This window comes from Mytilus trossulus, chromosome 6, assembly GCF_036588685.1.
Source record: "Mytilus trossulus isolate FHL-02 chromosome 6, PNRI_Mtr1.1.1.hap1, whole genome shotgun sequence".
Classification (NCBI taxonomy): Eukaryota; Metazoa; Mollusca; class Bivalvia; order Mytilida; family Mytilidae; genus Mytilus; species Mytilus trossulus.
Genome location: NC_086378.1, coordinates 61,609,433 through 61,636,724, shown reverse-complemented (window position 1 = coordinate 61,636,724; position 27,292 = coordinate 61,609,433). Strand labels below are relative to the sequence as shown.

Below are 27,292 nucleotides of genomic sequence, written 5' to 3'. Positions count from 1 at the left end.
GTGTGATTTATGATAAATGAAATTTGAGAATAAGATAAGCAAGCATGAAAGTGACGGAATCAGCCAATCAAATTGCAGATCTGAAGATTAAACGTTGGTGTAACCAATCAGAGAGTAATTAGGAAACATTTAGCAGCAATTAGTGATAGCAACGCGTAAATAATATGTATAATCTGATTGTATTAACCGTTTAATGCAAACAATTATAAAAGAAAGTTGAAGATAATTTTATTTTTATTCTTTTAAATCATTAAAACGTTTTAGTTGAATGCAACTTTAAAAATAAAGAACGATTAAAAAAAAGATAATCACTTGTTGCAAGGTATTGTATATTTAAATATACAATTCCTTGCTTGTTTTCATTTTAAATATTTTAACTCTTCCCATCACAGAATCTTCTTTGATATTTTCATTTTAGCCTTTGTAATATTATAAAGAAAGATGAAATATTTAGGTATAAAAAAAACGGGAAAAACCAACATGATATATTTTTTAAAATATTTTAATTTAAACGAAAGGGCAAACTAGTCTACAAACAAACACTAGAAATAAAGAAAAACAAGGAACAGACTCTCGGGAAAACAAAATATTCCAAGTACCAATAAATTTTATTCTCATTTTCTCGCAGAGTTTTTCATTCGACACTCCTTGTATTCTTCAAAAGCAGATTATTTGAAATGTAATATGTACTTGAGACGATCTAGAGTATTACATATGTGGTCAGTTACTGACCTGCTGGGATAATAATAACACAGGTCATGTTCCTTTGGCCTCTGTTTAGTTTAATAAGCAGATGGTGATGTTATCTTAAACGAATAAAATTATCAAAACATTCATATTAATTCCTCTGTACTATGCATTTTTCTTCAATAAAGGAGTGATGGTCGGCCATTTTATGACATAATATTTTCGACTCGAGAAGAACAAGAAAAAGAATTTCATATGTAAGATAAATGAAGATATGATAACAATTCCTGGAAAAGTCGGAGTGGTTGCGACGGAAAGAAACAAAAGTTTTTTTTGGGATCTACCCCTTGTTTCTTCAACTGGTACTATAGATTATTTTCTATATAAAATTCCTTTTGAAAAAAAAATGTATAAAATATACAGTGGTAAATTAGTTGGTAAAATGGCTAACTAGTAAGTTTTCCATTATTTTTAAATTTCTATTAAACACTAACTTTAAAATACACATAATAACTAACATACCTTCATCAATTAAAATATCCAAGTAACATGTTTTGTTTGAATTTCAGGGTACCCGAATTTCATAAATAAAAGTATATAGTAAAATCGGCATTTGAGCGCCAAAGTTTTGAGTTTCTTGAAATGACATATAATCGGAAAAAAAGTTTAGAGATTCGACACTGGACATTGGCGTCTATAATCATTGGTGACTGTAGCAGACAAATTTTTTTTTATTAACAAAATCTGAAATTCAAATTTGTTTTCTCAACATTAACTAATTTCTTTTCGTCCGATTTCAGAGTATTCTACTTCCATTACAAGGAATTAAATTCCCCAAAAAGGAGCATAGTAAGAGATCTCTGATTCCCTGATAGACTCATTACCAAATTGGTGTTAAAATCGGAGTCGGTTATAGTTTAAAATGTCACAAAATTACACAGCCTCTTTCATTTGAAGATATCTGGTTATGTTTTGCGACTCTCTTCTTGGAAATTTTGGCATTTTCTCTTTTGTACATTTTGCTGTGAAACTTTTTTCTGTAATTTCATCAAATGTCTAGAATTGATAAAAATGTGCACGCTCCCTTTCAGATTCCCATTATCTTTTCATTATCTTTCCATTTGTCATTCAAGAGTTTGACAAAAACAAAAATCGAAAACAAAAAGTTAACATTCGCGCAGCTGAAATTGTTTCAGTGTAAACTGTTGAGATTCATAAAAGATTTTTTAAATTTCTTAAAAGAGGTGGCCGTATGATTGCCAATGAGACAACTCTCCACATGAGGCTACTATAGAGACCAAATGACACAAAAATAAACAGCGAAAGGTATTCAACAATGAGCAAAGCCCATACTGCATATATAGTTAGCTATAAATGGCACCGAAATGACAAATGAAACCAATTCAAACAAGAAAACTAACGACCTAATTAATGTAAAAAAAATTGAAAAAAAAAAAATATATTACACATCAACTAACGACAACTACTAAATTACAGCTCCTGATTTTGGACAGGCACATACATACATAATGTGGCGGGGTTACACATGTTAGCGGGACCCCCTTCTAACATGGGACAGTGGTGTAACAGTACAACATACGAAAGAACTATAAAGATAAGTCTAAAAAGGCGTAACTCATCAGATGGATACAAACAGAAATACATATAACAAAAAAAAAACGAGTGGACGTGGCCGGGTACTAGTATACCCCAACAACAAATTGAAGGACACTAAGTACTGATCTGAGAGTACTCGCAGTTAACTGACAGCTTGTTCAAAGACACTAACAACAATTTAAAAAAATCAAGCATCTCAGACTAAATTATAAGTCAGTCACATCCAAAATCCAATGGATTTAGTGTAAAGATTTGTGGTGACGAAATCCCTAGCTTAATAACTGACAAGTAATACATAGATTACTTTCGTTAAAATCAAAAAGGTCACAACAGACACGGGCATAGCAAAATAGTTGTAAAATATAAACACCGTAAGATGGTGCCAAAAGAACATCACCATCCAAAAAGAAAAATCGTCCCTTTTGTCGTATATTTTAAAACAGGTCTTCACTAAGGTCATAAACTGTGATTCAGAACAGTATACATACAAGTTTCTTTCGTCTGCTATAAAAGGCCCCGACAAGAAAAATACGTACTATTTCAGTTGACAAAACTAATGGCCTAGTTTATAATAATACAATTTACAAAAAAACAAATATGACTAACGTGAACCAAAGACAACAGGGCGCTCTTCCCTAACAAAAAAAAAACATTAATTAAGTTACTGGCAGTTATTTCAAAGTCAATAACACCTAAAAAAAAAATATAGTGTACCCAATTTGACAATGAATGTCTTTCCAGAAGTTGAGACTTTTAGGTTTAAGAATATTTTTGTCAAAATTTGAACCATATCTTCAGTTCTAGTCGAAAGTAAAATCACAAAAATACTGAACTTATAGGAAAATCAATTCGGAAAGTCCATAATCACATGGGAAAATCAAATAACAAAACGCATCAAAAACGAATGGACAAGAACTGTCATCGATTTATTAAAGTCTTTTCCTTATTGCTGGGATAATAGAAAATATGAAACCTGTCTACTTTGAAAATTTCTCATTTGTAAATATACAATCTTTTTAAATAAAAAAGAAGATGTGGTATGATTGCCAATGAGACAACTGTCCACAAGAGACCAAAATGACACATACATTAACAACTATAGATCACCGTACGGCTTTCAACAATGAGCAAAGCCCATACCGCATAGTCAGCTTTAAAAGGCCCCGATATGACAATGTAAAACAAGAAAACTAACGGCTTTATTTATATATAAAAAAAATGAACGAAAAACAAATATGTAGTTCACATAAACAAACGAAAACCATTAAATTACAAGCTCCTGACTTGGGACAGACACATACATAAATAATGTGGCGGGGTTAAACAGGTTAGCGGGATCCCATCCCTCCCCTAACCTGGGAGAGTGGTATAAGAGTACAACATAAGAACATTAAGCTGTTGTTGAGATTGGTGAATCACTTGTGGTAAATGCAGGTTTACTTTAGATTTTGAAAATTATTTCGCTTTTTGTTCCTCAGTAGCTGGACTTTTTGATAATTAGTTCTAAGGCAAGACACATGAAATCCTCATTTCAGTTTCTCTACAAAGCCATTTTATCGCCATCTGGTAAGATGATTTTTAAGTTCTGACTCAGGTTGGCTCATCTGATGATTTTTTTTGGCAAGATAAACTTACCTATATTAGGACAATAACAATCTAAACCAAGGAGTAAACAAAGACTCACACAAACCAAAGGACATTTACATCAACAGTTATGAAAAATAATAAGAAACAACCCGAACTCCACTAAAAACGTGAGTGAAATCAGGTGCCCCGGAAGGGTAAGCATTAAACTATATAGACATATAAGCTGCTGGAATCGTTAACTTAGTTTAAGTGTATCACTTTTTTAATGGATATTCGAATACAAATTGCTTTCTCATTTAAACATGAAAATTATATTTTCTTTTAAATTACAGCTTAGTACATTATTAAGCTTAGTCAGAACATTGACTTACAGGCAATCAATACGCTGTTAATGTATCATCATCTTATCATAAATTGTATCGCCAATTGATCCTTTATTCATAGTGCTGATATTTTTTTAATGTGTGGAAAAGTACAAAACTCTTTTTCTAACAGAGAAAATGTTGTATAACAATAAGATTTTCTAGATTAATATCTTAGTATCTAATAAATTTACCGATTAGACACAGCAGGAGCTATTTACAGTGCGAGTATCATTTGCTCCAAACTCCTTGTTCTGACAGAGACAATTATTCCGCGACACATCACATATCATAGTAATTATCCATCCGAGATTGACACTGACATGTGAATTATATACAGTTTATGTACAATAAATAGATCAGTGCTGATCAGGGAATGTTGGCTTTGTTTTGACAGTGGTATTTGCTTTTGTCAGTTATGGTTTATGAGATAGATATTTAAGTTATGCAAAATTCTAGGTGGCCGTCATTTAGCTTAGCGCATATGCAAATCATTATTTGGTCGTCTGTGGTGGTAAAAGTACTTAATTACATTACATCAAATAACAATGGCATTTATATCATTGGGTTTTTTTTTAATTTTTAAAGAATACCCTATTATTGTTGATTGGCCATGAAGAGAAGAAAAACAACAGTTCAAAAGTTTTAAAATTAAATATTATTATTTAACGAATTGCACAAATTCATAAACATCCTCCAAAACTTTAAAAAATAAAGCAATATGAATTATTTAAATTCATTTTCCTGGGAAATTCTGTTATCGGCGAAAGCATCCCGATCTATATTTAGCAAATTTTGCCATGACTGCCAAGTTCTTTTTCAATTGTAACTTTTACGCCATTTTTCTTCTTTTCGAAACAAACAATTAATTTCTACTTTATACAAAAACATACTACTTTTTTTTCAAATAGTATGAAAAAGACCGTATAAAAAATGGAATAAAAAAACTGTTCTCTTCAGAAACAATTGTTTTTCAGACATTTTGAAGCAAAACCATTCATTTAAGAAACATGTCCCTAACAAAAGTTGAAGTTTTAAAGAAAACAATAAGGCAAAACATTGGGAAAGCAATATCAATGATAACTTAAGTGGTTAATTGCAAAATTTATGGAACATCTGCTATAGTTTTGATAATCATATAATCTTGTTCTCGATAACAAGAAACAATGATAATTCAGGCAAGCTAATTAAATTCTAAAGGTTGAGATTAAGGGAATATAATTCAAAAGTAAGGAGATGGAGTATCATTGCCAATAGGACAACTCAGCTGAGATCAAGGGACGAGTATATAATAACAACTTTACAACGTACGACAACCTTGGACTTCTGCCGAACAATTTATAACGAGGTATCCGTTCAATAGGCCATGTAACCATATCCGGTCGGAAAGGGAAGTTTTATATCCTTCAGAAATAAATTGTGAATTTGACCAGTTAAGATACAGGATAGTGTTTATTCCAACGGAGACCTAAATTAAAAGGGAGTGGAAGTAGACATTCTAATATATTTAGCTTGTACTATTATAACACCGTAAGGCTGACTATCCCCATTACTATTGGTAGTCTAGGTATATACAGTTTTCAGATTTGCTGTGTTGACATTGCATTATTGGATTGATACATGTATTATGTCGTGAACATGTTATTATTTTGTACAGGTTATTACTTGTACAAAATTTCATACAAGTAATTACTTGTATGATGCCATCATACAGGTAATTACTTGTATAAATATAATTGAAAAAGTAATAACTTGTACAAATTTTGTTGAGAAAAAGATAATAACTTGTACAACTCATTATTTTACCTTGACCTATTTCAAGTTCACAACAATTTTTTTCCCTTTTAACATATAATTCAGTACTTTGCCTAAAGGTATAAACTCTCAATATTTGAGTAAATTTAATATATCAAATATATGAGCAAAACTGTTCATTTAAGTAGTCAAAACTAAAGTGTTTAGATTGAAAACAGTATAGAAAAGAAATTTCATGATGAAATAATTAAATTGTGTGATGACAATAAATCTTCTAATAATTCAATATTTACACGTGGCAGATACAAAGAGACTATCAGGAATGTAAAGGAAGCAAAATTAAGTACCAAAAGAACTGCTTTTCAAAGATATTTCTTAAGGCAATATGATGTTTTGAGTGTAGCAGGCATTGAAAAACTCATTCGTAAAGGTGACGATTTTTTTTACTATTGTACAGTAGATGAACTGTATCCGTTGATTAGAACTGCACATTCTGGAGTTGGCCATGGAGGCATCCACAAGACATATAAGGAGTTACAAAAACAATTTGCCAATAGCAGCAAAGAAATTGTCAGAATTTTCATTCAGATGTGTGAACAGTGTATTTTGAAGAAAAGTCGCACTAAAACAACAAAATTAGTTGTTCGTGCTATCACTTCTACAGACTTTAATTCCCGTTGTCAAGTAGACCTTGTTGACTATCAGTCATGTCCAGATGGAGCATACAAGTGGATCATGCACTGCCAGAACCCCTTAACTTAACTTGCTTTTAACGAGCATGTCACCTTGCACAAGATGTTAGTATTTACGTGGCATCGCAGGGGCGGATCCAGGATTTTGGAAAGTGGGGGGCGAAGTCCTAAATTTCTTTTAAATGTTTTTGGGACCTTTTTTTTGGCTACAAAACATAAAATAAGTGTAAAGTGCATTTTAGTTAAAGTGTAGGGGTTGGACATTTTTGGTGCCGTATTCTCTACATTGGTTGTCTATTATAAAATGATTGAATGGATCCAAAGCTATGTACTTTTTAATATATTTGAAGTGGAATTTGTCAGGAAAAATGGACATATAAAATTCCCGTTTGTTGTATGGTTATAGTTAGCATAATTTTACAGATTTCTTGTTGTGAACAATATATACGGCTATTCAATAAAATTTACAATACGACCGACACAAAGTAAAAAAAAGAACTTTCTATCCATTGAAATGTTTGGTTGAAATGTTTCACTCAACAATGGAAGCGTGGGATACAAATCAACCAAAAGGCTACGAATGAATCGGAAACGAAAATGAAGTTGTGAATAGCGGTCGACACATGGAGTCATATAGGCCACACCCAGTAGGCCGGTTGCAGTCAGGGCTTTGAATAAGCCACTGCATCTAGCTGTTTAGCTAAATTTGCATAAGGTGTCATGTGAGATTATGGTATTACTTTGTGTCCTTCGTTCAACTGTAAACTTCTAACATTTCAAAAACAATACTGATAAACACTTGAAAATAAAAACAGAAAAAAACAAACACAATATAAGTTTTGAAAAATACGAAAGATAATGAGTTGTACAAGTTATTATCTTTTTCTCCACAAAATTTGTACAGGTTATTACTTGTACAATTATATAAAATGTACACGACATATACACTATGATAGTTCTAGTTATCGATGAACTGTTCTAAAGACTCAGCTTTTTGTACTATAATTTATTAATTTATTTTACATAAAAGTATGATATTTTTCAGAATGTCTAAAAAAAACCAAGAGAACACGAGTATCCTTAAATAATTATAAACAAATGAATTTAATCAATTAAAAATGAAAAAAAATAAAGGAAACGCTAAATTGAATTACGGAAATAAATGCAGAATACATTTTAGTGCCTTTTCAGTTCCGTTTGACCTAGTTTCCTCGTGTATTGAACATTGAAAATAGATTCCGATTCCTCTATCAGTAAAATTGTTATTACGTGTAAATATTATTTTCTGGAAAGAAATATATATATATCAACGTGAACAGTACATGCATGATTAAAACTGCTAACGTAAAATGATCAGACATAGTGAGTCAAACAGAGATACTGGTGTGAGTTATTTGATACTGACAGCTTTATTCCTCACAGGTAAGTTAGCAGTAACTTGAAAAGAAGACAATATATAAACACTTGTTGCTCGTTTCTGAATCCTATTTTTTAAGGTGTATTTATATAGAGGGTGGTAAAGGGTTATTTTCGTGCAACGTGATCGCCGTTTTTTATTTAACGTTCAACGTGTTTTTACTTTTTTATTTGACGTTCAGTCGTGCAAGACACGTGTTCTGCTTATTTAATTTAACGTGCATCGCGATTTTCAAATGCTTATTTTGCGTGCTCCGTATTTTTAAATAAAATTCACCCTTGGTAGGGATCGTCCAGAAAAAATGGATTCAATTTTATTTTTTGATAAAGCGGAAAGGCCCTTGATGTTGTTCCTTATCGATTTTGAAGTTTTCTAGAACAACAGAGAGTTTACACATACATGAAGACAGTGACTCAGTCACAAAAGGTTCTCATCAAAGTCTTTATTTTTTCGTGCAACGTTCATGACAGAAATTCTGTCTTATTTCACGTTTTTTCCGTGCAAGCACCCCCTTTACCACCCTCTTTATAGTGTAATGTGCATAATTCAAAATAAAATATTGTTTAGACCGACTTGATAGGCACGAGTACTTTTTGCACGTTTCATCAATTGTGATCGTTTTGCTTATTCTTTAGTTTTCTATGTTGTGTCGTGCGTACTATTGTTTGTCTGTTTGTGTTTTCATTTTTAGCCATGGCGTTGTCAGTTTATTTTCGATTTATGAGTTTGGTATCTTTTAGCCATGGCGCTGTCAGTTTATTTTCGATTTATGAGTCAGGTATCTTTCGTCCCTCTTTTTTGAAGATCAGAAGTAAATTCAATTCTCTCTGTTTTTCATCAGGTCTCAGGTGCAGAAGGACTAATTCGTAAGTTTAGGTGCAGCACATGTCAGAATCTTTTTTATTAGGTCATCTTACCAGGAACTGCATAAAACCAGGTAGGAAAGGCAAATTGTCAATCCAACTTTTCAAAATGGCGATGACTATCCTACTCTCACTGACCTTAAATATTTTGATAAGTTGTTGTTTTACTTTATTGAAAGCTTCAAATTAGTTTTCACAGTGTCTATAAGCAGAAGTATGATAATAGTTTCTTATCTTCTTGTTTTTAGTCGCTGAAGGTGTCTTTATTCTTTTTGTATCCTTGTCTTATGAGAATACATGGGTACTATTTAGCAGTATCTTACACGTTGAAATTTTTGCAATATTTTTAGTTCTTACACAAGTCAATATTTGATATATGTAAAACTTTCTGCATAACTGGTGTTATTTCCATTTATTTAACATATTTGTGCATGTATTTGTACCAAACATGTATAGATTATCGGTCTCGTCGCTGATTATGCCTGGTCTCGTTTTGATTTCTTGATACGAGAATTACGGAGCGACAGAGCAGGGTAATATAGGCGTAGGGAATGACGATAAACGACAATTTCTGTCATGCTCTTCGTTGTGCCTTAAAATACCACCCACCATACCCTCTTTTATTTCCTTGTTTATACAGTATCTTGTTATCACTTCAAAAATAACGTTAGGAATATTTTATGAATATTTATTTGCGAAGACACCATACATGTATGAAAGATTTATAAAGATTTATTAAAATTAAAGTGTTGTTTTAGGAACGGTACAGCTTGAATTAGATTTATCACCGAATGATGGAACAATAGTTCCGATCGGAAGAAATGTGACATTTACGTGTTCTGTTATACCATGCAATGAGACCGGAAGTGCGGTGTTATCGTTCGGACTTGTTCAACAATTATTCAGTGGATTGTGCAATGAAACAATTATAAAAGCTAGAAGATTTGAGTTTTCATGCAATTCAGTCCAGTGCTTGTACAGCCTGAATGTATACGATGTTGATATAACCGATCACAAACGACCAATGATTTGTACGTATCTGTCGGCCTCAGCAGATGTTTTAAATAAATCCACTACCATTGGAGTCTTAGGTAAGTACTATTTCTCCAATATTATTAAGAAGAGACAAACTCTCAATCTTATTAGTTTTGTTCAATAGGTTATGGGGGTTTGTCTTTTTGTGGACTGTTAGCTTATGAGCTAGATTATATATCATGTATATATCAATAGTCCTCGATACATTTCGTTTAGCTTCAATCGGACGGCGGGTTTCCATTTGAATATTGACATCCTTCTTATTCTGAATAATTAAACCAATAACTTAAACGTAAATTTATCATTTATGATTGTGCAGCTGTTTTAATTGCAGTGTCAATGATGGATTGTTTTCATAAATCATATTTCTATATGCAATTTGATGACTTTTACAACCACTGGAAAGAGTCAATTGCTGGATGACTTTTCGACCTCGAAATTATCACCAGCCATGAAGTCGCAATTTTGGTTTGAAAAAAAAAATATGCACTTATATTTTAACGTTTATAGATATTGCTACCCCAGGCATAGATGGTGAGGGTCGTATTTGACACAACTTTCGAAAAGTTTGGCTTGAAATACTCACAATATCTGTGCGTTTAATTAGCCTTGTATCTTTGATGTATCTTTTCTATTTATATACCAAGGAAAAAAACATAACATTGAACCCAATTTGAAAAATAACGAAAATGTACTTTGGTGAATAAACATGGCAATCATACCACATCTCCAATTTTGTCTATGAAAAACTACTGCAAACGTGAACGATTTTTTTATCAAAGGTAACATCCAAATTTTATGATACCAATATATATGTATACGGTCTTTGGACAAGTGCCAACACAATGTGCACGATCTATAACACCTCTAGAACACGTCTGAGTTAATACGTGTTTTAAACTCTGAAGCATTACGGGAAACTATTTTCAAAACATTTTGATTGGTTAAAACATTAAAAACAATGCAAATTCAGCCAATGACGATTTTATGTTTGGGGTGATCAAAATGCAATGACCAATAACTTTTACATTCCGTAAAGGCTAAAGATCTTAGTCTGTTTCGACAAAACATCGACCATAAAAAGCTATATTATCAAAAGACAGAAGCATACTAACATTTCACTTGTTTAAATTTCATTTTTGAAATAATTTCTTTTCTATACCATCTGAGTTTGTAGCTATTAAGAAATAAAATGACAATTTATTTTAAGGAATACAAATATAATTATGCTTTTGAATATTGTATTTAATTAAGAAAGGAATGGAATTAATATAAGCTGAAATATGAATCGACACTTAAATCACAAAATAAACCAGCTTTAACACGATGTACGTTTGACGCAAGTGTCGTCTTTACATATATGTTATATATAACGTTATATATTTTCTCTCCTACTATTTAGACATGTTAGATGATGCATACAACTTTACAACCATAACACCTCCTGGTCCATTTGTTGATGGAGAAAGTGTGGATTTCAAGTGTTGTGTTCAAAGAGAAAACAGTACATACACTACTCTGTCATTTCAGTGCCACGGAGAACTCATTACTCAAGAAATTGACAACTTTACTTGTTTAAATTTAAATGTATCAATTGATATAGATCAGAATAGAACAAAATGCACGTGTACAACTCAATCGAAGGATATGAGTTTTGATATGAGCTCTGAGCTCCAACTGGTTATAAACCAATGTAAGTATAGCCAATGCCTTTAAAGTAAAGATATTTATTTAAATTAGAAATTAAATTCTGAAATCTATGGAAAATGTGTAAGTACGATCCTTATTTTTAATCGACACAAATCTTGTAAGTGGATGATTTTTTTATTCTGCGAGAGTTGGCTCTTTTAACAAAAAAAATCTTACGTCTGAAATTAAAAAAATTAAATGAAATGGTTACAATTTACGAGTGATTTTAGTCTGTCATGTGATTTTGTCATGTTAATGTTATATTTAACATTGCCATAAAAGGAGGTTCAACCCACCTTGTTTTTCTTAAAATGTCCTGTACCGAGTCATGAAAATGGCAATTGTTATATTATAGTTCGTTTCTTTTATGTCGTTGTTCTCCTCTTATATTTAATGTGTTTCCCTCAGTTTTAGTTTGTAACCCCAATATATTTTTTTTTCTCAACCGATTGCTGAATTTCGAAAAGCGGGAAATTACTGTTGCCTTTATTTACTTTTACGATTTTTTTGTAAAAAGAGTCACTGATATAAATCTGTTTTAAGGCATTTACACATGTGAATACTAGAAGGTATTATGAGTTAATCATTTTATAGAAAGATGAATCCTTATCTAATATAAATGGTGCCAATTCTACCTCACCAGATGCGAATTTAAAGATTCGGCAATTCAAATTAAAAAAATACAATTAAGTCTGCCTTATATCATGAATTACACATAAAAATTGTCTATGAGCTCCAGGGTCGGTTGGAAACAAAACTTTATGACAAAAGAGATAATTTTGAGCTTTCCAATTATTAACTTTCCATTTCTATGCAGTAACATTCCAGCAGCGCCGTCATACGGAAAATATATCTCCTGTCAATACGAAATTCCTGGGCTTGTATTTCCTATAATAGATGGCTGATGTTCATAAAGAAGCTACTAAAGCAAGAGTTTCAAGTGATGAAGTTAAAATCATCCTATTGGGAATTTTACGGACGCCTTCACCAGTTGATTGGCCGTTATGGAATATCTGTTTCGCAGATGATAGAGGGTTATGTTCCTTATGTAGTAACTACAAATCCGTGCCCTTTTCACAAATGTTTCTTACCGCTTACCGAGTAAGACTTATTACTGGATTCGTACTAATAAACGCTCCACGTCGGGTACCACATGTGGAGCATGATCTGCTTACTCTTTCGGGGCACATTTCTAATAAAGAGTTTGGATTTCCCTCTGGTATCTTCAGCATCTCTATTAAACAAACAATCCTTAAAATATGCATATCATACTTTTAAAAAGGTATAATAATCTTTAGTTGTCAAAGTTGTTTTACATCTTGATTATTGATTGAAATTTCAAATGCAATAGATATGAAACCGTGATAATTTTAATTACTGTATGAAATGAAATCATAGGCGGAAACTCTTTTGATTTCTTGAAGTTTCTGTAACGTACATGTTTTATGTTTTTAAGATGACTTTTCATTCGAGTTATCCCCAATAACCAACGTTGTCTATGATACCTCGACAACATTAGCATGTCGTGTACCTGTATTACAATACCCTTTTGCCTTTGGACACTGGGAATATACGAATGGAAAAGAAGAGAAAAGTCTCATATCGTCAATTATATCAAATGAAACAACACTCTTAACAGTCAATAATAGCACTTACGAAAAAATGGGCATATACTATTGCACAGTAGTTGATGTTAGGAAAAATAATAGTATCATAGCAAACGCATCGACAGAATTATATGTACAAGGCATGTATTAATATAATTTGTTCTTTAAGGTTTAAAAGGGACACTTGTAATATTATGTATCTCCAAATTTGACAATATTAAAGTATACAAGAATGGTTATAAGAACTCAGTGTTATATTCTACTGAAAACCAGAAATATTTCCAATGTCATAGTCAAACACATGACTTGCATTGAAGACTCGCAAGTATTAGAATCCACAAAAACCTAAACAATAATAAAATCTTGAAAAAGAAACTCATTTACGAAATATTAGAAATCAACCGATGAATGGATCATTATGTCGCTGTCAATATAAAGAAATTGTATGTCACTGTCATACAAGTGAGAGGTTTATGTATCTGATAAACCAGGTGAAAAGAAAATTCCTGTACCAAGTCAAAAATATTACAGTAGTTTTCCATTCGTTTGATGTGTTTGAGCTTTTGATTTTGACATTTGATTTAATTGACTTACCGATTTGGATTTTCCTAGCAGTTCGAAAGTTATTATTTTACATTTTATTTATATCTTTTGGTTGATAATGCATACAAGACAAAATCAAAAATATAAACATGATAAGATACATGTATTTGTTCTTGTATAGCCATCATACAATCAATTTATTTAGTACTATAACGACTTTGGAAGTGGATGAACATTCTCGCTTTTTATTTGTTATTTGTCATATACTATGTATATCTTTATACAGAGATTGTCTCATTACAGGACCAATTATTATGAAGAGAATTCATACCAAACACGTTAATGCCACACTGTGTTCGATTACTGTAACTTTTGAAAGCTTGCAAGACATAAGCATTGAGTCTTTGTGGACAAATAACAGACAGGTCAAATTTCAACAGGGTCCATTAAACAGGTCTGTCTTGAAAGAAATGGAGAAATTCAGAACTAAACAGAAAAGAGTTATAAGCCTTATGGATTGCCTGTCAAGTAATGTTAATGGAATGATTGTTTCAAATGGTGTCATCGAAGAGAAATTTTACTTTGATGAAACAGGTATATAATGAAAATTCCACAATATATGTGCATATGGAATAATGTATTAGGGGAAAAGAGTTCGTGTATATCTTCCTCCTAAATCATGACTGTATAGATATATTTTTTTTAAACATAAGGATGGTAAAACAGATCTTACAAAAATGAGAGCATTGCAGATGTAGGATGTTTATTGTTCTTTGAGAAAACGCTATTTGTAGGGAAGCTGAAGTTGTTCAATAATTTTTTTTATCATCGTTGTCTGGCTTAATATTTTTTGAGACGCGCACTTTGAGGCCAAACGACTTATCAGTAATACTTGAATAAACAATATTATAAAAGGCAAAGAATTTATAAACATAATTTTCAGTTTTGGCTTGGTTCCTGATCAACTGATTAGAAATGTATTTTTGGAGATGATGATAAGACGAATTCTTTTTATGTATTTGAATAATGAAACTTAATATCATTGCAAAGTGTGTTGAACATCTATGTCATAAAATTGACATACAATGAATAATTTTGCAGGGGAGCTGTTTAACAAAACCCCCATGTTAAAAATGGATGGACAATTTATAGATGGTGAACAAGCATCAATTTCTTGTTACGATATTATCCAGTCAGACGCAAGTAGTCTAGATTTATCATGTGACAATGTAACCTACATAAAACAGGAAGTTATTGACGATGCTACTTTAATTAAAAATGTTTTTACGGCCGACATAAAGGATGATGATACTATATGTAGATGTAGTTCTAACAAATCGAACAGCCAGTCAATGTTGAAAATTCACATATTCCCTTGTAAGTTTTATTTTCATATACAAGAAAAAATGAATACTTCGCATATACCTTCTAATGATCTTAACCTAATAAATAACATATGCAGGAAAAAAGAAGGAAATTTAAATCGACCAATTCATAGAAGATATCGCTTTTGGTCTCCGATGTCTTTACCCATGATATCGTTAAATTCAAATTTCTGGCTGCTTTTATTCTTAGATAATTCAATGGAAACAAAATATGACAAAGCAGGTTACAGAAGAAATACGTTCAAAAAGAGGAATCGAAAATTATTAAAGAGACTTTCAAACTTGTAAGGCGAAAATAAACTACAAACACCATGGCAGAATACAAGACCAAAAGACAAACAACAGTATACTCAAAACATCATTGAAAACGAAAGAGTGAGCCCTTCCAAAAACCTATTTCTGACGACAGTAATAGTTTTAATGACTGTGTGGTATTTCGACATTTCAACAAGTTAATAAAGTTTTAAAAAAATGTTTTATGTGTTAAATTATAAATAACATTTACAATTGTATGTTTCGGCTACATCTAAGAAGTCATTTTGAGTAAATATCTCCCAGTGTATACCCTTCTCTAGGGTTGAGGTTTTATGATTTTCTTGAAAGAGAGTTATTACTTATGAGGAATCTAGTGTACTAATGGTTTCAAATAATATACTTGAAATAACCTTCGAAACGAACGTCATCATGATTTTGTTTATTCTCTATGGAATTTAAGTGTCACAAACGATCTCAGTTATATTTCACTTGTTGTTACCACATCTTGTCCTTTTTGACCTCGATTGTCACATTATTGAATGCGACTTGCAGCTGAGTCCTTCCTTGCAATGATTAACACGACCTTACTAGGTGAACATGAACTATTAACAATCTAAAGTGTTGATCCCCTGTTTTAGTTTTTATTCGTCCCTCTGTCTTAGTTGTATGTTTTTCTTTTTCTTTCTGTTTGTATTTTTGTGGTGTTCATTTATTCCGTGGTTTTCTTGATTTTTATTGTCCCCTTTGTATATCTCTGCTTACATTTTGGAACTTTCAATTTAACAAAAAGACAACATTTAGATTAAAGAAATTAAGATTTTGACACAAACAATCATCAGAACAATAATCAATATTCTTCGTATATATGTGTATCGGTATTTGTAAAGAGATCTGGGTTTGATGAATTAGACAATTGACTAATGAAATTTTACAGACATATGTAATAAATATATAGCTTTATCTTTAGATTTAATTCCGTAGCTTTTTCTACATTTTTTTTTCTTAATTAATTTTGAGTACTGGAAAGCAACTTATTATCGCGTGCGATTTAAGTTCGCGAATTAGGCGAGCAGAAAATAACTAGAATATCTTTGCAAATATGTATAAATTGCATTTTTCTGATTTAACTACATCCAGTAAATGCAATAAACACGACATTAAGGAGCAGCAAAGGGGCCTAGAAAAGGCTAAACGCGCAAATAAGTAGTCGCAAAAATAAGTTGGTTTGCAGTGTTCCCTCCCTTTTTGCCTTTTCAGACAAAGGATATAATGTATCACATAGAAAGGAAGTGTGTGAAAGTAATTCAGAGATAAAACTCACCTGTGAAGACGATAACTTATCAGACGTTTTTCACTTTGGAAAGTGGTTTCACCACTATAATGATGTTGAAATACGTCCATTATTTGGACTTTCATCAGGGAAACAGACTTCTATCCATATACCATTCTGTACATATGAAGATATAGGGAACTATACATGCAGCATAACAGATATACGAAAGAACACAACGGTTTTTTATTCAACCACTTTTCTAAGTGTACCAGGTAAAAAAAAAATATATATATATAAATTGATGGTAATAAACGCTTTTGAAAGTAACTGTGCAAAAAGGTCATGTCGAAGTTTAAACTTGAAAACTAACTCAACAAAATAAATGTATTCAATTTATAGTAAATTGTTTCTAAAAAGTAAAATTACAAAAATACTGAAACTCAGAGGAAAACAAATCGGAAAGTCCCTTATCACATACACCGTATCGCTATCTGTCCGCCATTGCTGGATATCACATAGGTTCCCGTAAATATTTGACGTCACAATACAAAATTTCTGACGCCACAATGGAAAAGTGATTGTTGTTTGCGTCAAAAGTTCAAGCGGCCGGGTCAGCCGGGATTAGCGATAAAATGTATTGCAAAATCAAATGACAAAACACATAAAAAACGAATGGACAAGAAATGCCATATTCCTGACTTTGTACAGGCATTTTCAAATGTAGAAGATGGTGGATTTAACTTGGTTTAAAACCATCATACCAGATGACTTATCAACTAAATGAACACTTCAGAAAATTACAATTGTAATAAAAACTAAAAACACATTAAAACAGCAAGGCATAAGAACACAAATCGAGCAGATGGAATATGACTTTATATGTTTAATTGAGTTTCTTAAACTTACAATTGTTAATATTGTTTGCCTTGTACATTATTTTAAATGCAGGTAACTACATCTACACGTTTGATTTATAAATTTGAATAAACTAAACATGTGAGTAAACTGATAACACCGACTTTGCAACTTCCCTAAAACATCCAAAAGATATCTAGACATCAAGAGAATTCATAAATAAAACCAGGGATAAAACGATGTCTTAAACGCTATATAACTGTCATACAAGTAAAAGGTTTCGCTGGTTGTAAGATTACTAGGTTTAAACCACCAATAAATAACTGTACTAAGACATGTTTTCTATTCGTTTGATGTGTTGGAGCTTTTGAATTTGTCATTTGACATGGGACTTCGTTTTGCATTTTCCTTAGATACATATGCTATTAACGCTCGTCTGGTGTATATTCAAATTTTAGTCCTGGTATCTATGATGAGTTTATTTACATTTAAATACAGTCCAAGCTGTTATCAGCTAAAGTGAAACACCTGTGTAACTTTTATTTCAAATCTCAATAGCATCTTAATTAAATGTTGTATACAAATACTTTCGAAATTACAGTTGGTCGTTACGACACTATTGAATCAATTTTGATCTCAAACGGTCATTTGATCTGAACAAAAAATGTGAGGGATTATCATCGTCAACTTGTTTTACTTATTTACTGTCGTAAATACAGCATTTTGCATACATAACGCTTTCCATCAATTAACATGTTAAAACTTTCAGAAGCTGTTATTTGCCTATGTACACATCAGTATACTGAATTGTCTGAAATGCTACCAATTGCAAACAGAACCGAATTGACTGCAGTCGAACTGTCTAAATAGAATTGCATTTACCAAAGTTGATACGTCTGAATTGACTGAAATGCTGAACATGACATATTATTGTATTGTTTAGACGAAAAGACCGTTTAAAACGTAATTCGTTTACTATTGAATCAGTTCTGTATCGTGACGATCAGACAAATGCTTATAAAATCAGCAACCGATCTATTCATTTCAGGTCCACCTGTTATTGTTAACAACTCTATAGTGAAGCATAATTCAAAAGCAGAATGTTTACTTAGTGTTGAATTTTATTCTTTTGATGAAATATCAACAATTACTTGGTATAAGAATGGAAGACTATTACATTCATCAGAAAATCAAAGACCAAATGTAAGACCAACCACACATATTGTAAATATGCATAACAAGGACGTTCCAGTAAAAGCTAAAATTGCAACGCTTCAACTGAAACCAGTATGTGATGTCGATACGTCTATGTATCGCCTTACTGTGAAAACAGATTATTTCTCAACTTCTCATACGTTTGAACAGGAAGGTGAGTGTATGATTGCTGCATTGGAGATTTTATATTATAATTTTTCGACTTTTAACTACATTAGCAACGTATTATTTGCTTCTCTTCCTTGATTATCCATGACCCAGTGGTCTAAGTTGTTTACTGTTATCACTAACCAGTCAACACTGAGGTTTGGAGTTCGAACTTCGCTCAAAAGCTCTTTCAGGAAACTTTTTTTCTCATTTCATATCTCTATTCTTCTTTCTACTTTAAAAAATCAATTATATGAACATTTCATTAAAATTCCCATATTATCGCAGCTGTAACACACCCTTGATCATCGAATGGCGTTTGGCATATCAGATCGGTAAACTATTGTTGCCTTTAATGTGAAAAGTAAAATAACAAAAATACCGAACTCAGAGGAAAATTCAAAATGGAAAGTCCTTGATAGACTTTGAATATCAAAAGCCCAAACACAATGACACAAATGAACATCAACTGTCAGGAAGATAGTAATGGACTTTTAAATTCGAAGGGATCCTAACAGCGCCATCGCAAAATGTGACACACATTTTAATCACCAGAGTGAGAGCTATTTATGATAGCAGTGTATGAATATCATGATTCGAATATACTCTAAGGATATATTTGTTTATTTTTTTACATATTGATATAGCAGTGCATTTCCCTACGTTTATTAACGAGAAACACATATATGATATGTTCAGTTATATTTTCAAATCGATTATTGACTATTATAAGTTAATATTATAGATTCCGCTCAATGAATATTCATACTTGTTTCTATACTAGATAACACAGTACACACAGTGTTAATAATGTCACTGCTTATAGCAACAGGAATTGTTATTACAGGACTGATCATAATTATATGTAGAGCAACCAAAGGTATGTCAAATCACTATTCGTGTTAAACCGAAAGGTAAAGATACCATATAGTGCAACTTGTGTTGAGTAATAAAAAAGACAAAGGAGATACTAAGGCGAAATTCTAAATCAAAATTATGATTGTTATGTTGGCCTTTTTTTACTGTAGTTTGTTTGTTTGTCTTTCCTCTTTACTGATATGGAGTTAATTAGTTACACACAAACTAAACAAATCACTTGCATTCAGTAGTAAGGCAGTAATATAATTATTAATTTGATATGAAAAAGAGGATATGGGGTGTGATATGCATGGCACGATGGTCTTAACATGAAAAGGTCACTTTACAGCCTTCAACAATGACTAATGGGTATTGCAATTTGCTATACTTTATTTTTGGTAGCTGTTTCTTGACTAAATAAAGAAAGTATATCTTATCTTGAGGACGCAAAATGTTACCACACTTGTTAATTTTGAAACGTCCACTAAGTTTTGTATATCTTTACAACGATTTCCTATTTCATACCACGAGTTTTCGATGCCTTTTCAAGTTTTAAACTGAAAAAGAGTATTGCATTTTAATATTTGGATTTAGAAACTGTAATGAAGTTAAAATGTTTGGATTGAAATGAAATGTTCAGTATCGCGACTTTTCTTTCTAGTTTCTCAGTAATTATATTTCTTCATACCATGATTTATTAAGCGAAAAATGTCTATTTGTGCACACTGTTAAAACTGCATTATATAACATTGTAAGCATTAATCACACCAATACAGAGTGTTATAACTTATCTATTTCATATAAAGGAAGAAAAAAGAAATACCGGTTCAACAAAAAAAGGTAATTCCATATCAAGAATGAATACAAAGTATTACAAGACCATGATACTTGCATTTGAAATCCTGATCTTTTAAATAATCATGATATAAATAAATATCTTCATTTCAAATGATATCAAGCGGATTATTACAGCAAATATTTGTAAAATAAAACCATTATAAATTATCTTCCTAATCACATTGCAGTGAGAAAGCATCATAAAGTCAGCTTTCAAAATCAATTACTTCTTTGTGTTGTTCAGTTGAGAATATTGTTATATGTTAATGAGATTAGTAGGTAGTTAATGTGAACCAGGAGACGTTTGTCAAAGAGAGACATATACAGTTAAAAGCAAAAGCGAAATGCATGCAATAAAACACTGTACACAAAACTATAGTTATAACAACACGATCAGCACAGATGCCTCAGATGGTGCTTTTAGAATCGGTAAATTTGCAAGTAGGACAGGTGTATGACTTACATACATGAACCGTGCCTCTGACACATATTTAAGCATAATATTATAAGATATGAAATACAACTAAGATATGACAACCCTAATAACTACTACAGTACTATATAATGTTTCAGTCTATATACTGGTAATGCTGTAGTGGGACGACGAATTGATACCCAGTTTTATGAAGAAATTGATATGTTTATTGAGAATTTAAGTATGATTCCTTATATAACGCTTACTGAGATATTTATGTTCTTTCGCGTGTCATCAAACTTTTTATATTAAATATGATGTATTCATCTGAAGATTTCAAACAAATAAGAGCTCGTATTTGTACAATGTAGATCTTCATCTTAATAAACAGTTATTTGAAAAATCGTTGCTTCTATATTAAATGTTTCTTTAAATGTTCCATGAATGATAGGAAATAGTAAAACTTGGGTTTAAGTCATTGAGACAGCAAACAAATCCAATGCCCTTAAATATGAAAAAAATAAAGAAGTGACATATGGCATGTTTCTTTAAATTATGAAATATGTTAAACAGAATAATAGAGTACAAATATATCATAAAGATATTGTGTTTAAGATTGTTATAGGAAAAGCAGCACTTTCTATAGCCATGGTGTTGTCAGTTTATTATCGATCTATAAGTTTGACATGTCGATCTGGTATCAGTCGCCCCTCTTTTAGAGAATTATATTTTTGTCGCTACAAAGGACAATATTTTCCTATTTTTCATATTTTCTTATATACCGTTGAATAATGTGAATCAAAAAGGATACAGTAATATAACAAACATTATGATCATGTTAACAAATGTGACTTAAAGGACTCAGAAGTATACCGATGTTCGAAAATCATAAATCGGTTGAGAAAAAACAAATCCGGGTTACAATCTAAAACTGAGGGAAACTCAACAAATATAAGAGGAGAACAATGACACACCAGAAACACGCGTTTTAATCGTTCTTTGTCTTATAAATTATTTGTATGTGTCTATGTGGGGTCGTTTCAGGACAGGCAGATGAAGAAACTACAGGGCAAAATAGATATGCAATATCAGAAAATGAATATGAGCAGATACCATTTGATAGAGAATGAAAATATTGGAAAAACGATGAAAACTTTTGATACAGTACACAATCGTAAAACTTAAAGTTATTTTCATTGTATATTTAAACTATTTAATATTAAATTGGCATAGGTTTTTTTCATCAGCTTGTTATTATTATAAGATAAAAATTAGTCTGGAACTGCATTTTTGTATTATATTTGTAACTATTAAAAAGTATTACGAAAATAACAAGCTTCGGGAAAACTCAAAAAGTAGCAATCCATAAAAACTGGCATATTAAAGCATAATCAATAACGGAACAAGTGAAAAACAATTGCCATATTCTTGATTTGGTTCAGACATTTCCCGAAGAAATGGTGAATACACAAGGATTATGCCTAGATTTACTTGTATGTCAGTTGTTCCGTTAAAATTATAAAATTGGGAAAGCAACAAAAACAATTTCTGTAAGTTGAAATGACAATAATTGGGATCCAGAAGCAATACACCACAACTGATTACAAAAAATGCAAACAAACTTCCGAATCAATTGAACAAAGACGCAAAAAAAATTGTATATAATAGATAGTAATAACTGATCATCAGAGATTGAAACTGTGTACGCCAGACGAGCTTTTTGTCTAAGAAAAAACACTCATCAGTGACGTAAATTTGGAAATGACGTTTTCAACTCGTATTTTACTTTGAAAAGATCTTTTCCTAAAATATAATAACATAGAAATTTTCCTTTCAAAGAGTTTAAGCAAAGAGAGATAACTCTAATGTATTTTGTTCAGGTATTATCAGATAGACATCAATATAATCAAATATACCTGCATGCTACCCATCTACCTCTCTATCTTCAAAATAAATAGCACATATTTTCATACTTCCATCCGTCCTCAAATCTCTCAAGAAAAACTATTGTATCAAATGACCTCAGCAAATGACCTCAGACTATACTATGGAATATGACTACTAATATATTTTTGAAAGGATTCATTTTGGAGAAAATTAGGTATTTTAGATACTATTTCCTTTCATATAAAATGTTATTAATGTCTTTGACGAACGTCGGTACGTAATAAACCACTTGCCTATATCCTTCAATAACTTCATCATTGTTTCATTTCGATAATAACTAAATTTGAAATCCCTTTAACAGTTTGTTAAAAACAACCCTATCTAAATCGTTAATAATTTGCTTAAAAACTCTAATCAATGAATAATTTTGATGAATTATTACTTGTTTATCTCAATTTTAGTTTTCTGTATTAAAATCACTCGTTGCAGAAAAAAAAATGTGTTAAATACGTTTAATATTTCGTTTTAAAAAAAAATGTCGTGAGTATATCAGAATTAGGATATTCCAGAAATACGTGTTGTGTGAAATGAAATCTTATATTAGTTTCATGTAGCCAACATCTAATGTCAAATTGATTTGAATGGCTGCTAAAAAACTGAATTAAAAAGACAATGTCCACAAAAACTGCCGAAATCTAAATTATACTTTATTAACCAATGGAACGAATTGATAACAATTATCATATAGTAATTGATATATAGCTTAACCTCTCACTTGTATGACATTTGTTTATAATTATGTTATATCGATAGATAGCTGTGTTATATGTTTTTCGAACAATGTTTTGTTATTAGTTAAGCCGTTACATTTCTTTTATTTTTGAGCAGACAATACTGTATAAGTTTGTTTCTCATTGTTGACTGTTATCTATAATTGCCTATATCCACTTCATTAGAACTTTGGGTCGTTGTCTTATTGGATGTTATCGTACATCTCCTTGTTAACGTTGTTTATGTGATAATAAATAGAATGAACCATACAAAATTGAGTAGTCATTAGTTACAGACATATAACACAACCGACTTAAAAATCCAATCAACATACTAAATAAATAGTCTAATAAAGACAAAATGTTTGTAGTTCATGATACATACACTTTATAGTATACACTTTCTTGTAAAATGGTAATTATTGTTTCTTTGAGTAACTTTGTATGGTTATGAAGCGTTCTTTTACCTTGCACATAATTAGTATTCGCGCTTCATATTTCATTTTTTTTGTCTTTGATCATAACCAAAGTTACGTTAACTGTACAAAATGCGCAAATATTGCATTTAAATTGCCCGGGTACCATTGAGATGTTATTCAAATGCTTTTATTTCCAAATAAAACTGCAAAAAGAAGCGTTAAGTTCTTAAATAAATGTATCAAATTTGAGTTGATATCAATATACTACCTTTGTGTTCATTATTACTTATTTGCTTGATTCCGATTATTCTCTTTCAGTTATCTTGATTTGTGTTAAACAAAATTAAATTAAGTCGAAATACTTGAACGTCAGTACGTAGGAAAAGGGAATGAAGATATTAATTTAGGTGGTTTTCCGGTCACAGATGGAACGGGAACTAAATTATTTGCCTCATTGAAACGCATTGAAAATAATAATAAATACATAAGGTGCTGTTCAATTAATTATTTTGAAAAACACCTTTGGACTTCTGGTTCATCTTTTGCATTTGTTTTGCAATTTTCGAAGTACAATCTCGGTGCCCCATGACCGGAATTCCGTTGCAAAATTTTGTTTTCCTGACAAACGGGTGTCTACTTCCGGGGAAGAATAAAGGTTAGAATTGAAGCAATTTACTCTGTTTACTGACGCCAGATTCCATTTAAATCAATCAATTTTCTTACAGAAATTCAAACTAGTAAGCCTACTTTTTTTAATAGATTTACATTCATTTTTCAGAACTTGTGTAATAATAACATAACACCAGTTTAGATAAAAGTTTGATATCTATTTTTTTGAAGAACTACATTTGTGGGTAACGTACGTAACTGGGATTCTATTCCAGATCTTACAAATGTGGTAAATGATAAAACTAATATATTTCTGTGTCAGGTGTGGTGTTAAATAATAGACATAGCAATACAGATAAATGCTTGAATAATGTCTACAGGGCACAATGACCTAATTAGGTCAAAGATGATATGACCATTTTTTTCAAACTTGGAAAATAGTTCATGGAGAAATGGAGAATTAGGTTTATGGAAATGAGACATCGCCACAACAACATAAAAGCGCAGAAATACATCTTATGGTCAACTTTTTAAAATTTTATAGAATTAAACGCTTTTTTAAAAGAATTTATTGGTGTATTATCTCGACCAAGTCACTCACAAAACAAATAAAAGTCCAAAGAAATTTTCGGACTTTTATGCTATGGTTGTGAATGACTTGGTCCAGTTTGTACACCAATAGATTCATTTAAAAAGACGTTTAATCCTTATAATGCTATAAAATTGGAGATAAAAAAAATAATATGAGGCAGGCATTACCTGTGAATGGGGACAAAGTCTGAAACTTAAATATTTGTTTAAAAAAAGGAAACAGAAAAACCGTAGAACGTTTCCGATTTTGGTTCTGTTGTTAGGGATTTTACTTGTGACGTCATTTAAGTTCTGACGTCATGCTCAATGTAAACAAAGAAACGCAATATATCAGGTAACGTTTATTCATATCATAGACAAAGAATGATTAAAAATGAAATATAGGTATTGTGTTCCTTGAGTTCCTATATTTAACTATACTAATCAAAGTCTCACGACAACAAGACCGGAAGAAGGAAGTAGATTTCTACGTTCTACACAGATCCGGAAATTAAAAACGCGACAAAAAAAAAGTTTGAACGATTTTTAGTACATTTAGAACAATGAAAAATTCGGGGAAATTATTCCGATTGTTTTTTTAAATTTTTTTTATTTTTCTACTGTTATTGGGGACTTCGTCCCCATATAAAAAAAAATATAAACAGTAAAAATCAACCTCTATCAAACCAAAGTAGTATGTGTATCATTGAATTGACCGATGCATGAATATATTTGTTGGAAAAATATTTACTCCCTGAAATTTTATATCCGATAGAAAATAAACTACAAAACATCTTAATATTATTATTCAAACGAATGGTTTGTGTTTAATATTAAACTAACCAATAAACGAGAATTAAAACTACATATTTGCAACGTCAAGCCGGATATCTGATATCGTCGCCGCTATCTTGTTTACATTGGTTACAAAAATTAGTTCTGTCAATGTCGACTTTCGAAAAATAAACAACGTCAAGAGCCATTTCCGGAAGTCCTCTCGACCATCATATAAACGTATTCGCTAATATACAAATGATATAAGAATTATTATGCAATATGCTTAGGTCTCAATTTCCGCCGGGTCAAAAACGTTATTTTTAGGATATACTCCATTACTACAAATTTCCCTAAATGTCAAACAACTTTCAACCAAAGATATTAACTGACGAAATATTTCTGTCTTGGTACATTTGGCTTAGTTGAACAGGTTCATCAAGGCAATTTTCAAATCAATAGACACCGTTATGTAAGGTAAGAGCAAATTATACTTGGATGCCCTTGTTGATATAAAAGAAAAAGGACCCAATAAGGACCCAATAAGTAAAGAGAGTTGTCAATGGATCACGTTTCCCATAACAAACTTGACAACACCAATTTTATACACATACATACTTGTTAAAACTTTGCTAAAATAATACAAATGACAAATATTATTATATATTATCAAAATGTTTCAGTATACAATAATGACGTGTTTGAAAGGGATTTGAAATGTTCTAATAGAATGTTACATATACAATTTAACTAATATTTTTCCATAAAAAAAAAATACGTTTCAGTATTCTAAGAAGAATTTAAAACAAAAAGCTGAAATTGTCCAAAAATTCCATAGAAATAGCAAACAGATGTTGCGATTATTCAAAATCAGAATCGCAACTTCCTAATGAACATAAATCTGTATAAACAAAAATGAAAATAAAAAACATGAAATACAAAATTGAATAAAATTAAGGAAATAAAAGCAATTCATATTGGTGCTTGTTGAGTTCCGTTTGACCCCGTTTCCTTATGTAATTGAGTCTGGCATAGTTTCCTCATTTGGTATTTGAAACATGCTATCATTTCCGGGATGTTAACATTCACATGAAAATGTAAATGTAAGACCAAAACCGCTGACTTTAACTGATCCGACAAAGTATTTCTTTTCACACAAAAAAACGATT

The 27,292-nt window shown here is 31.3% G+C and overlaps 2 protein-coding genes across 2 annotated transcripts; both read left to right on the top strand.

Annotated features, from left to right (window-relative positions):
• Positions 1–8,032: 8,032 nt before the first annotated feature.
• On the top strand, positions 8,033–13,462 carry LOC134722877 (uncharacterized). The gene is made up of 4 exons (XM_063586509.1): positions 8,033–8,122; positions 9,739–10,071; positions 11,418–11,708; positions 13,161–13,462. Exons 1-4 carry the CDS (start codon positions 8,050–8,052, stop codon positions 13,460–13,462), a joined length of 999 nt encoding a protein of 332 aa, XP_063442579.1. The 5' UTR covers positions 8,033–8,049.
• An 894-nt stretch (positions 13,463–14,356) lies between these two features.
• On the top strand, positions 14,357–22,318 carry LOC134723617 (uncharacterized). Its single transcript, XM_063587179.1, has 8 exons — positions 14,357–14,448; positions 14,956–15,231; positions 16,752–17,039; positions 18,671–18,991; positions 19,769–19,864; positions 20,649–20,682; positions 21,253–21,335; positions 22,139–22,318. Exons 1-8 carry the CDS (start codon positions 14,367–14,369, stop codon positions 22,222–22,224), a joined length of 1,266 nt encoding a protein of 421 aa, XP_063443249.1. The 5' UTR covers positions 14,357–14,366; the 3' UTR covers positions 22,225–22,318.
• Positions 22,319–27,292: the final 4,974 nt, after the last annotated feature.